This window comes from Panthera leo, chromosome E1 (assembly GCF_018350215.1).
Source record: "Panthera leo isolate Ple1 chromosome E1, P.leo_Ple1_pat1.1, whole genome shotgun sequence".
NCBI classification, from domain to species: Eukaryota; Metazoa; Chordata; class Mammalia; order Carnivora; family Felidae; genus Panthera; species Panthera leo.
In genome coordinates, this window is record NC_056692.1 from 50,419,867 (window position 1) to 50,432,740 (window position 12,874).

Consider the following 12,874-nt stretch of genomic DNA (forward strand, 5'->3'; position numbering starts at 1 on the left):
CTATCCTCCCTATAACCTTTCGGCTGCCTGTCCCCCTTTCCCCAGGATTCTGGGTACTTTGGAAAACTTGGTAAGAACAAGGCTGATGTGAAAAGTTTAAGAAAGCTGAGCTGCCTTTTGAGAATCACCAGTTTAATGCAGTAGTTGTTAACGTTGGCTGTTCATTTATAAGACGCGAGAGAACTTTCAAATGTACTGTCTCTTAGGCATACGCGCAGACATTCTGACTTCATTGGTCGGGGGAGGGTCCCAAATCTCAATAGTTTTCAAATGTTCAAATGTTCAAATCTTTCCACTATACAGCTGGGGTGAGGGCCCCTAATTTTGACTTGTGGTCTGTGGACCTGATTATCAACTGCTTCCTTTTCAGGAACTGTTTTTCTTCTATAATTTATTTAAAAAAAAATCATTCAATTGCTTTTTTTTCACTAGAGTATTTTTTTCCTCTGATGTAGAATTTCCCCCTGAAGATTCAAAGCATTAAAGCTTTTTTTTTTTTTAATGGACATGTAGAAAATGAGAACCTTGAAATAATGCTTTCTAATTTTAACAGGTGCACACACATACGAGGACAATCCAGATACTTTATTATTGTGCTTTGTAGGGTGACAACCCTGTGCCTACCCTACACTCCTAAAATCATTGCCAGTATCTTCCGGCTGGCCTCTGAGGCCTCTGTTCCCCTCTCATTTTCTGTCAATTTTAGTCTCAGCTACCATAGTTCATTAATTTAAAAACTTTGAGCCATAGACATTTTCTAGCTTTCCTGGAACCATTAGCTCTGTTAATGCTGTTAATTCTGTGTCCTTTTACTCATATTCATGTCAGCCAGGCTGGCTTGCTTAAGGGGGTTACTAATATATATATGTATATATAATATGCATATATATATATATATGCATATTATATATACATATATACGTAACGCATAATACACTATATATGCATATGTATATATGCAATAGAAACAAAACTTGAATCACTTGAACTTTGAAGTTTTCAAAGAAGAAGTTCCTCAAACCTTCAGTGTTGTTGTCCCTATAGAACCTGATATTTAAGAATATCAGTTGTGTAAAATAGCGAGTCATTTTTGTTGTTAGGAGAATTGGAAAGAAGAAGAGAATTAATTCTGAATTTTATGAGCATTCTTAACGATCCTCACTTGGATTTTCTTTAAGAGTATAGACCCTTCTGGGGCGCCCGAGTGGCTCAGTCAGTTATGCATCTGACTTCAGCTCAGGTCATGATCTCACTGTTCGTGGGTTCAAGCCCCATGTTGGGCTCTGTGCTGACGGCTCAGAGCCTGGAGCCTGCTTCGGATTCTGTGTCTCCCGCTCTCTCTGCCCCTCCCCACCACTCGTGCTTTGTCTGTCTCTCTCTCTCTCTCTCTCTCAAAAATAAATAAATATTAAAAAAAAAAAAGAGTATAGACCCTTCTGTTTCAGAATCCGGGTCAATAGTTTTTTGCCTTCCATAAACTACCAGTATATTTTCTTTGGTACCCCTTCAGTGTGAACATTATTTTGAGATCAACCAAGTTGGAAAAGTTGTCTAATGCTTCAAGAGACGGTGCTGATTTTTTTTTTTTAAAGCTTTTATGAATGGCTTAGATCTTGCTGGAAGCCATTTCATTTTCTACGCATTAGCTTACAGATACACACCTGCCCCCAGCAGCAAACTAGGTACTTCACTTGTTTTCTCACTGACAGTTTTAAATTTGATCTGGGGCTGAGTAGAAAGAATGCACAGGTGATTGATGAGCACCCCCTTTCTATTTCTTGATGAAGAAAAGGATGCAGCCTGAGTGTAAGTCCCTTTCATAGCAGTTCCTGTAATTCCCTATCTACACAGCCGTGTGTTGAGATACCTTTTCATGAAAGGACCCTTTTTGGAGTGACCTCCATGTGTGTTTTTGCATTTTAATGGCATAGTCAGGCAATGATCCTTCACGACTTCTCAGAAAGCCCCAATTTTTGTGGTAAGTGGGGAAAGGGGCGTAAGATTTGGGAAGTAAAAAATTGATCCCGAATTTCGAGGTAGGTACACCTGGGATTTTATCTCCTACCTCTGTCTTTGGGCTAGATGCCACACTGGAAGAGAAAGGTTGCAAGGTTGCATCGTTCCTGGTTTAGGTCATCTGTCAGAGTATTTGTGATCTTTCCTGGGATTAATCCTAACTGAGCACTTGAAGACATCCCAGTGCTGCTCTACACGGCACAGCTTCTTCCAGGGGGTCATCTTGGCGGCCCCTCTCCTCTGATCACGGCTTGTGAGTTGACCGTGATCCTGGTCTGTGGTGTGTAGCTCAAAGTGCCACCAGGCTATCACTGCCCCACCCAAAGTTACATTCAGAGCCCAGAGCCCCAGCCGATGTGTTTCTTGTGCAGTAGCCTCAGACACTCCGGGGAGTGGGAGGGTGGGGGCAGAAGGGTAGGAGAGGAGAGAAATTTAAAGCATTTGTTCTTTATGGACTTAAAGGAAAATCCAGTGGTGTCTTACACGCCGTTCCCTTCTGTCCTTCTTCTGAAATAGGACTACTGAATGACATTTCCTCCTCTTTTTTTCCCTACACGTGGCTCTCTTGTCTTAGGGTTTTTAAAGCTTTCCCGGAGTAGGTGATGCTGACCATAGAGGCCTTGCTTGGGGATTCATAACACAGAAGTCCAATAGAAAAGCTTTACATCCTAGTCCCACAGAGGCTTAACAAATGAATATCCCGAAAGGAAAAAGGGAGCCGTAGCAGGCTTACGCTTTTCTCTACAGCCACTTCCTATCGATGCACAGGTTTGGTGACCGAAAGAAGTCTCTGGAAACCAACTACTGGGCGCCAAAACAGCTCGACCTTCTTTTTGCCTCTCCTTCAGGCCTATTTAAGGGGCTCAGTGCCCAGCTGACCAGCCTGATGGCATGTTGGAGGAGACCCACCCAGACGTTGAAACTGTCTGACTCGGAGGGACTAGCATCAAACAGAGACGATCAAATATAGTTCCCGACTTGTTCAGGAAGAAGAGTAAAATAGAGGCACCGGATATTTATTTCGCTTCTGACAAATGTATGGGCTTGAGAGGCGCAGTGTGTTTTTTATTCTGTGGGCGTACCACACAGGCCTTCTTGGAAACCGTCAGAGGGCATTCAAATAGGCAGAAATCCTCTGGTCAGCACAGACTTCAAGCTAGCAGTTCTCAAGACAGCATGGAGGTGTTTTTTAGTGTCAGCTACGGTCAGGAGCGTGTGTTGTGGCCTTTGGAAGACCAATTAGAGCAGTCAGCTAATTGCACGCTTGAACATGACCAGCCACTTGAAAATTCCAAAGTCTGACTCCAATCCAAAAAGAAATTGGTGGAGCTTATTTTATACTGGATTTCAAGCACTTCCTATCAAACGTGGAAAATTTGCTCCCTCCCCCCAACCTGATCCTGAGTATTTTCCTATTCTTAGCCCATGTTTTGAAGTGCTCTCAGTTTAAAAGATGGAGAGAATGTGTTTCATCAGTTACATTAATTCAGTAAACAGCCCTGGATTGCTACGTAAGTATTTTCCATGAATGCTCCACAGTAGTGCTACTGCAGGAAATTGTGAGCCTTCTAATCAGAGGTCAAGAAATAGCCTATTGGCCAGCAATCCCCGAGGCTTTAGGAATCCTAAACATTTATGATGCATCAGCTTGGGGTACGTTCCCCACATTTTCTTTATACAGACTAAAAGAAAGAAAAAAAAATCTAGAGAACTTTTCTTAACCTGTTCCAGAAGTAAAAAGATAAACCATCCTTACTTAAAATGATCTCTCCTTGGGGGTGCCTGGGTGGCTTAGTTGGCTGAGTGTCCCACTTTGGCTCAGGTCATGATCTCTAGGTTCATGAGTTCAAGCCCCCCATTGGGCTCGCTGCTGTCAGCGCAGAGCCTGCTTTGGATCCCTCTGTCCCCCCCTCTCTCTCCCCATCCCCCACTCACGTTCTCTCTCTCTCTCTCTCTCTCTCTCTCTCAAAAAAAAAAAAAAAAAGATTTCTCCTTAAAAAAAAAGGAAGCATTTACATCTGTCTACCTGATGAGAAGATAGTCTTATTTCATTTTCTGCTAAATAGAACTTCAAAAATCAGCAACATCACAAAGATCTCTGGTTGGTAGAAGTGGCCATTGTTCTAACATTTGAGCAAGAAGCTTCCTTTCCTGTCATTCCCTTGGTTCACTTGCTGACCGGTGGAAGCTGGTGATGTGAAGGTGGCTGATGGTCCTCAAGGAGGATGTTAACAGAGTCCATGCAGAGTCCTGGCCTGATGGCTGACTAATATTCCTGTCTAAGTAGAGACACCTGAAATCAAGCTCGTGACTAGCGAGCGTGGATTTAATGCTGCGTCTGTGCTTTTCATTGTTGCTTTTCGGAAGTTAGATTGTTCAGATTTGGGGGAAGACTTTCTGGTTTTTGATTGGCTTTGAATGGTAGCCGAAAACCCAAGGCTTCTGTGCATTAGCCCTTTTGTTTTTTCACTATGGTCTGTGTGCAAATCAGCCACGCTCCTGGGATCACACTCCTCCTCCTGTGTTTCCATCTAGGTGAACGAGCTCTTGAACTTAGAAAGACAACTTCTGCTTCTGGGGTTCGGGGATAGAGACGTGGTAGTGTTGAGAATGTGTGCAAAGGACAGACGAGCCAGCTGGGGCTGCTTGTAAGTGAATTTTATTTCTGAGCAGGAGAGAGAAGGCAGCAGTGAGGAGGAATATCCTAGGACACATAGCCCAAGGGTTTGCAACCTCAGCCCTAATGACTTTTTGGCCTGGATCAGTCTTTGCTGTGGGCAACCGTGCTGTGCATTATAGGATGTTTAACAATATCCTGGGCCACATCTAATATCTACCTATTAGATGCCAGTTGTATCAACCATAAAACGCCTCCAGAGGTTGCCAAGTATCCCCTAGAGGTCAAAATCACCTGCATTTGAGAACCGGCAGTAAAGCACTATAGAACCTCAGGATATAGATACGTAAGTATCTATAGAGATACAGAAGGATACATACGTATCTATAGAGATCCAGAAGGATATAGATACAAAGTCATAAGTGAGTCCAAGGGTCCAAGGTCTCATTCATTTCACTCAGGCACACCTTCTCATATCGACCTGATTTTGACAGTTGATAATTCCTCTTTCTAATCCACTCTTATTTTTATCCTCAGTTGAGACGAAACTTTCTCTCATAGGTTGTCTGGTCACTGAGGTCACTAGGTCCTAGATCTGCCCTCAGTCCCAGGTTGAAACTTCTCTGCTCACATCTACTGTACCCTGTCTCAGGTTCCCTGGCTTCTACTCACAGCATTGCCTGGAATAAACTGGTAGGCTGTTTTAAGTTGTTTTGGTTCAAAAGCTTTCTCCCTCTCTCTCTCTCTTTTTTTCCCATTTCGTTTTGTTTTACACCACAGTTTCTCAAAGCGTCTCAGTGACTTCACTCTCTTATGGCTCTGTCCCTCCACCCCCGCCTCCCCCCCAGGCCCCCCCGTTGTTATTAGCCTTTGGGGGAGGAGCAGAGCTCATGTCACACATATAAGCTCCCATCTGCTCAAAATGATCCATTAGCACAAATCGCAGCTACCTAATGATCAGTCACATTTTGGTTACTTCGATGCCAGGCTAAGTTTCCTTTCCATTCATGTATGCTTTTGTGCCCCCGTGGGCAGAGGAGTCTGTAGGTTGCCTTGCAAACCACAGTCTCCAGAATCCTCCTTTTCTTCATTCTGTAACCTGGGATTCCAACTCCAAAATAAACTGCTTATTTTCTTTTTTTCTATTTTAAGGCCATGGGTGGATACAGGGGTGGGTTGAGGCTAGAGGGGAAGGGTTGGTCTCACTGCAGTAAGAAGTTACTGTTGTTACTGTTGCCTCCGGTATCACATGTTATTAAGACATTTGTGTATATGTGCAGTTGTATATACAGAATGGGAGCCACTGGACAGTCGTGCACGGCCACAGAGAATTTCTAAGAAGAAAAACTGCTTAGGCACTGACTGAGGGTGTTTTCTCTTTCATTAGCTAGGAGGTTGTAGGCAAGTAGCCTTACTTTAGACATTTCATGGAGGTATTGCTTCTATCTTAGGTGGGTTCGGTTAGGAATATATAAAAGCAAATGATACATTCAAGGGAACCGGAAGCCAGGAGAACCAGGCATTGAAGAGAGTGAAGAGATAACAGATGTAATGTAAGAAACACCTGCCAATTTCTTTCCCGGGGGAGGGGTGAGTGAAAGCTCTTTTGAAGGAAAGTAGATTTGTAATTTGGAATATAATGGCTGTAGATCAGGAGAGCTAGTTTGTATGTTGTTGGTAAAGTATCAAAAGGATACTTTTTAAAAGTACCAAAAGGATGCAGCACAAACACACACACACACACACACACACACACACGCACACACGCACACCTCTTCTTCCTGTTAAGGTACACCGAGAGTGATTTAAAACCTAATTTTAAAGGTGTAGCAAAAGGGGGGAGTCAAGACAGGAGATTTATGTGTTCAATACATTTTAAAGCTGGCTACGTTTAGTCTTCTGCAGGTTCTGACGTCCTAGGCTAGTGAAAATACAGATGGTTCCTAGGTTTTAATGTGATTAATTTTTTTCTTTAAGCTTGAAGAAGAATTCCAAAGAACGGCCAACATATCCAGAACTTATGGTACGTATGGCTCCCAGCGTAAACCTGTCCTGACCAACAGCTAGTAAAGGTAGAGTGACTGAGACCTAAATTATAATCAAACAACCGTGTTGGGGGAGCTGGTTCATTGACATGGAAGTGAATTCGAGAAAACAAGAGTCGGGTCCTTTGTGCTTCCTAAATCCTTCTTCAGCATGACCTGGGGCGGGTCGCCTTGCTTCGTCATTTTTTCCACGTTGGTAAACTGGTTATCATATACACTGGATGCCTATAAAAATTTATATTTTCAAGTTCTTGTGATATCAAGAGCCACCACTTATAAATGAAGGAAAGCATGATTTAAAGGATTTCTGTAATGAGGGGAAAAAGTGCTGGACAACTCATCAGGTTTTGATAACACATTTAGGATGAATTCTTTTCGGTGAGTGTTTAGGGGGGATAGACTGTTTTCTCCTTCTGGCTTTCACATGCGTGAAAATAAGTAAGACCAAGCCTTCTTAGTTTCCATTGTCTTACCTCTGCATTCACAGCTTACCATTTGCACAAACTATGAAAAGAAGGGGTGAGAATAGGATCTCAGAATTTTTGTCTAAAAATAGGTTCTCTGAAATTGTGGTAACTCCCGAGTTTGAGCTAATTACACATGGTTCTTTAGCATAGATGGTGAGCACCTAAACTTGGGAACGTTTATCTAATTGTATGTTCAAACACATTTGGGGGGGGAATGATTAAATTCTGACTATTTGCTAATTTGCATTAACCATTCCCTAGATTTATTTCAAGTATCGAGGTTTTAACTTTAGCGGGGGAAGGAAGTTTTGTTTGGTAGAAATAAGAGCAAACACTGACATCATTTCTTTTTCTTTTTAATTTTTATTTTATTTCTGAGAGAGAGACACACACACAGAGTGAGGGGGTGAGGGTGCAGAGAGAGAGGGAGACACAGAATCTGAAGGAGGCTCCAGGCGCTGAGCTGTCAGCACAGAGCCCGACGCGGGGCTCAGACTCACAAACCGCAAGATCATGACCTGAGCCGAAGTCGGACGCTTCGCCGACTGAGCCACCCAGGCCCCCCTGCCATTTGTATATCTTCTATGGGAAAATGTCTTCTCAGGTCCTTTGCCCATTTAAAAAAAAAAAAAAAATCAGATTTTTTTTTTTTTTTTTTTTGCGATTGAGTGGTATGAGTTTTTAAAATATATTTTGAATATTATCCACTTATCAGGTACGTGGTTTGCAAATATTTTCTCCCATTGTGTAGGTTGCCATTTCCTTCCATTGGCTGTTTCTTTTGCTGCGCAGAAGGTTTTGGTTTGAAGTAGTCCCACGAGGTTTTTGCCAACAAGTACACGAAGAGATGCTCATCATCACTAGTCACTGGGGAAATGCCAATCCAAACTACACCTGTTAGAATGACTGTTACCAAAAAGATAAGAAACAAGTGTTGGTGAGGTGGTAGAGAAAAGAGAACCCTGGCATACTGTTGCTGGGAATGCAGATTAATACAGCCAGTATGGAGAGCAGTGTGGGGGTTCCTCAAAAAAAGAAAAATAGAAATATCGTATGGTCGAGACATCTCACTTCTGGGTGTAATGTCTCAGGCAACGGAATCACTATCTTGAGGAAGCATCTGGATCTGCATGTTCACTGCAGCATTATTTACAGTAGCAAAAGGCATAGAAACAATGTAAATGCCCATCAGTGCATGAATGGATAAAGAACACACGAGGGGCGCCTAGGTGGCTCAGTCGGTTGGGCATCCGACTTCAGCTCAGGTCATGATCTCATGGTTCGTGGGTTCCAGCCCGCCTCGGGCTCTGTGCTGACAGCTCAGAGCCTGGCACCTGCTTCAGATTCTGTGTCTTCCTGTCTCTGCCCCTCACCCACTTGTGTATGCGCTCTCTCTCTCTCTCTCAAATAAATAAACATTAAAAAAAGAAAAGAACACTTGTTACACACACATACACATGCAATGGAATATTATTCAGCCTTAAAAAAATTCTGCTGTTTGTGGCAACATGGATGGAATGTGCATAGCACCGTTAATAGTTAATAGCATCGTTAATGATACTGTGTTGCATACTTGAAAGTTGCTAGGAGACTAGATCTTAAAGGTTCTCATCACACAAAAAAAGAATGCTAACTGTGTGAGGTGATGGATGGTATTATCGTGGTGATTATTTCATAATATATAAATAGGTACCAAATCGCCACATTGTACACTTAAACTCACACGATGCTATAAGCCAATTCTATTCCAGTAAAGTTGGAAAAGAGGAAAGAAAAAGTATAGCTTGGAGATGTCAAGCCAGAAAGACTTACAGAAAGCCAATCCACACAATAGGTGATGGTCACAGCCAATCACATGGATTTTCAGCTCTGTTGGTTAAAATTTGATTTCAGTCTGAACCATTCTCCGATTGAGGGACCATAAAAGAACCCTGGGGAGAGTTCCAGAATAGAAAAGGTGGTCTCCTTGGGGCAGCAATTGTCCCCTATAAAAAGGCATCCCCTGGGACTTAGCATTCTGTTGGCTGTATTCAACTGTGACCCACAGTGGAGGGAGGAAAGAGGATGCGTAATTGCTTGAGAAAACTTAGCATACCACCTGTTTGGGCTGGACATTTCCTCTCTGGCTATATTTTTAATAGCCAGTCGGGGGCCTTTTCAGTCCTGGCTACCCTTTTTGGATATACTTATGCAACCTCCCGAGCATTTTAAAATTAATTTCACATAAAGTGCAATGGACATGGGGTGATTTCTGGGGTGTCTTATGAAGCCTGTACTCCTATTTTAAAGTTGTCTTGTTTGTCCCTATTTTCAGAAAAAGAAGAGCACTTTCTATATATTTCTGCCTGTTTAAAATGCAGAACATTTTTTTCCCTTCCGAGGGGCCTCTTATCAGAGGTTTCAGTGAAACACATTTGGGAAAAAAAATGCTGAGTTCTAGCTTCGTATACATGAGCGAGTGATGTTGAATTCCACCTTTCCATTATGTTCTAATGCTGTGGTCTTTTATGGTCTATGTATTAATGTTATAAGGTCATGTGCTTCCCCCCCTCCCCCCCCCCCCCCCCCCCCCCCAGTTCTTTTTATGGCATTTGCCTTTGTGACTGGAAATGGATTTGCCTTTTAAGGCTATAACTGCTCCCTGCTTTCCTGTGGAATTGAGGTTTTTAAATGGAAAATCTGAGTCCAAACTCTTTGACTTTAGCATTGGGAAAACACATGCTGAGAGACTATTGTTTACATTGTAGGAGTTGGTGAAGAAAGGGGAAAAAAATCCTTTTTCCAGGTGAAGGACAGTATAATTAAGGCGCCAACCCAGACATGTACCCCTTATAGAAATCTCACATGTTTTTTCCCTAACTGGATGGAGGGTGTACATGCTTCAACATCATCTCCTTGTTCTCTCAAACTCCCACTGAGGGACATGAGTCAGTAGGGTTTGTTCCTCTAGAGTGGGGACCAGCCAACTTGCTCTGTAAAGGGTTAGATAGGAGATGTTTCTGGCTTTGTGGGCTGCTATTCAACTCCATTGTTTTAGTGTGAGAGCAGCTCTATCCAATATGTAAACAGATGGTGTGGCTGTGTTCCCGTACACCTTTACTTCACGAATAGGCAGTGGGCTAGATTTGGCCCCTGGAACATTGATTGTTGACCCCCCCAATCCCAGATGAGAAACACCAGAAATGATAATCAGGTGATGCAGATGATTGCCCAGGGAGGTGATTATGTTCTTTGAATATCCTGGGAAGTTCTAGATTGAATCAAAGTGCTGAGCAAGGATGATTGAACCCGTAGGAAATGATAGTCATGAGGGACGAGGTGTTGTGTAGAAGATATGGTGACCATTGGTGACTGCGGCTCGCCCCAGTGCTCCCGGTAGTGTGTTCTCGGATTTCCATGTTTTCTCCAGGCACAACCATTGGCAATGTCCTCCCTTGCTGTAGCTGGCTCCTTTTTAGAAAAACGCAGCCTGGGGAGAGGAATCCATGATGCCTCATTTGCTCATCTCTGAGTTGCTGGCCTTGCTATTCCTAGTCTATTGCTTATAGAAGGGACTGGCTTGTCTCCCAACCTTTTACAGCCTCAAAACCCACACAAGAAGGCAAGTCACACTTTCCATTTTGACATGCCGGCCTGTCCTCCCCTCCCCCTGTCCTCTGACTCTCACAGCATTTTCCCAGCCTGGGAATGCTACAAGATGCCTGAGGACTCTTTTTCTTAAAGACGTCGGTTTAGGTCGTTCGATTCATTCACAGACTAAGGCTACCCTCACTGAGCTAACTGGCAGAGCAGAACCAGAGGCAAGATAGGGCTGGCAGGCATCGGCAGTAGTCATGGACACAATCTGAGGTTTGACATGTCCTGTTTTGATAGTAAAAACTTTTAAGTACACTAAGAGACCTCGAAATGTCAGAGGATGTGGGAAAGCTAATAAGCATGATGGTAAAGCCCTTGGTAAGTGTGCTGCATAAGTGGTTAGTAATCGGAAGTAACTCTGCTATTTATTTGTGTAAGGAGCTCAGGACACAGGACCCGGCATCTAGAACTTTGGTTAATATGGTGGGGGTAAGGCTCTGAGCCAACACCCAACCTGTATCTTCTAGATGGGCAAAAGCAGACAGCCTCTTTTCCGTGTTTTGAGTCACGATACTGACCAGCGACCACCTGCCTTCTTTTGGGTTTCATTCCTTTGTTCTCTTCCCATTTGCATGGCTTCCTAAACCTTCAATGGGCGGGCATTCAGGTCCCCACAGAGCTGGCTCATCTAGCCCTGTGCCGTCAGGTTTAAAACACATACGGTGAGAAAACCTACCGCTGGGGCAACATGAAGGTGATAAACTAACATCCCCAAAGTCAGGGAGAAACGAAGCGAGTCATCTACATGTCTGGGTGCAGAAACACGCCTATTTAGCGGCTCAACTAGGCACTGAAAATAATACCACCAGACAATGAGGGAGGTGGCCGTGACGGAGGGGAGGGTGTACCTGACAGGTGGAAGATGACACTGGCACTAGGTTCTACCCAAAGGAATCGTCCTTTTTGGTTTGTTTGTTGGATTCTGTTTCCCACTGTTAGAACTATGGTTCGTGAGTTGATGTATCTCCTTTATATTAGAGGTGTGAGGTTCCAGTGTGACACCTGGGAACTTACTGTAACAAAATTGTGCCTTTGGGGGAGGGTCATGTTGGTGCAGAGAAAATGGCTTCATTTTCTTCAGAATTGTTCCACTGTGTGGCCTCTTGGACCCACTATGCCTGTGCTCACTATGGCTTTTTTTTTTTTTAATTTTTTTTTTTTAACATTTATTTATTTCTTGAGACAGAGAGAGCATGAACAGGGGAGGGTCAGAGAAAGAGGGAGACACAGAATCCGAAACAGGCTCCAGGCTCTGAGCGGTCAGCACAGAGCCCGATGCGGGGCTCGAACCCACAGACCGTGAGATCATGACCTGAGCCGAAGTCAGACGCTTAACCGACTGAGCCACCCAGGCGCCCCTGCTATGGCATTTTTGTGAAGTTTGCTTAATCTGAGCTGCATGAATAGAGACTTTTTTTTTTTTTTTTTTTTTTTTTTTGCTTTTCAATCTTTAATCTCCAAGTTGAATTTCTCTGCACATACCTAGAGTTTGGCAGTTTGCATTATTTTCCAGATGGATCAACTCTTCATTAAGAGAGACATAAATACAACTCATGGCTGTCGATGTGGCTTAGAGAGTGGCTTTGTTAACTGTTTCAGTTCAAACCAGCTCTCCAGGGTCAAGGGAAAGCAATGCTTTGCCCATTTACTATGCTACAAAAATTGGTTTCTCCTTCTGCTATCCAATTCTTGAGAAATCAGTGTGCATAAATCTATGAAATTTCTCATTATGTTACCACTGTATCAGTCTAAAATTACTTTGTAGGGGACAGGGTTATTTGTAAATCAGAGTCCGGGCTGTCTTTGCCAATCCTTGTATTTTACCATAGGTGGAGTTTATATAGCCTAATTACATGTATTTTCCAAATAATAAATACTCTGTAGCAGAAACATATCAAAATGGGAGGCTTACAATAAAAGTTATCTTTAAAATGTCCTCATCACTAGGCATATACTTGATAAATACTCTGTAGCAGAAACATCTCAAAATGGGAGGCTTATAATAAAAGTTATCTTTAGAATGTCCTCATCACTAGGCGTATACTTGACTTGGGAAGAGGTTGGAAGAGTCCAGTTTAATCCTAATAGGGGTA

The 12,874-nt window shown here is 43.0% G+C and overlaps 1 protein-coding gene across 1 annotated transcript in view; it reads left to right on the forward strand.

Moving 5' to 3' along the window:
• MAP2K6 (mitogen-activated protein kinase kinase 6) overlaps positions 1 to 12,874 on the forward strand; it is a 121,237-nt gene that overhangs the window by 98,391 nt on the left and 9,972 nt on the right. Inside the window, exon 11 of the mRNA XM_042915089.1 lies at positions 6,611 to 6,656. Within this exon, the coding sequence (XP_042771023.1) occupies positions 6,611 to 6,656 (46 nt within the window). The remainder of the gene's footprint in view (positions 1 to 6,610; positions 6,657 to 12,874) is intronic.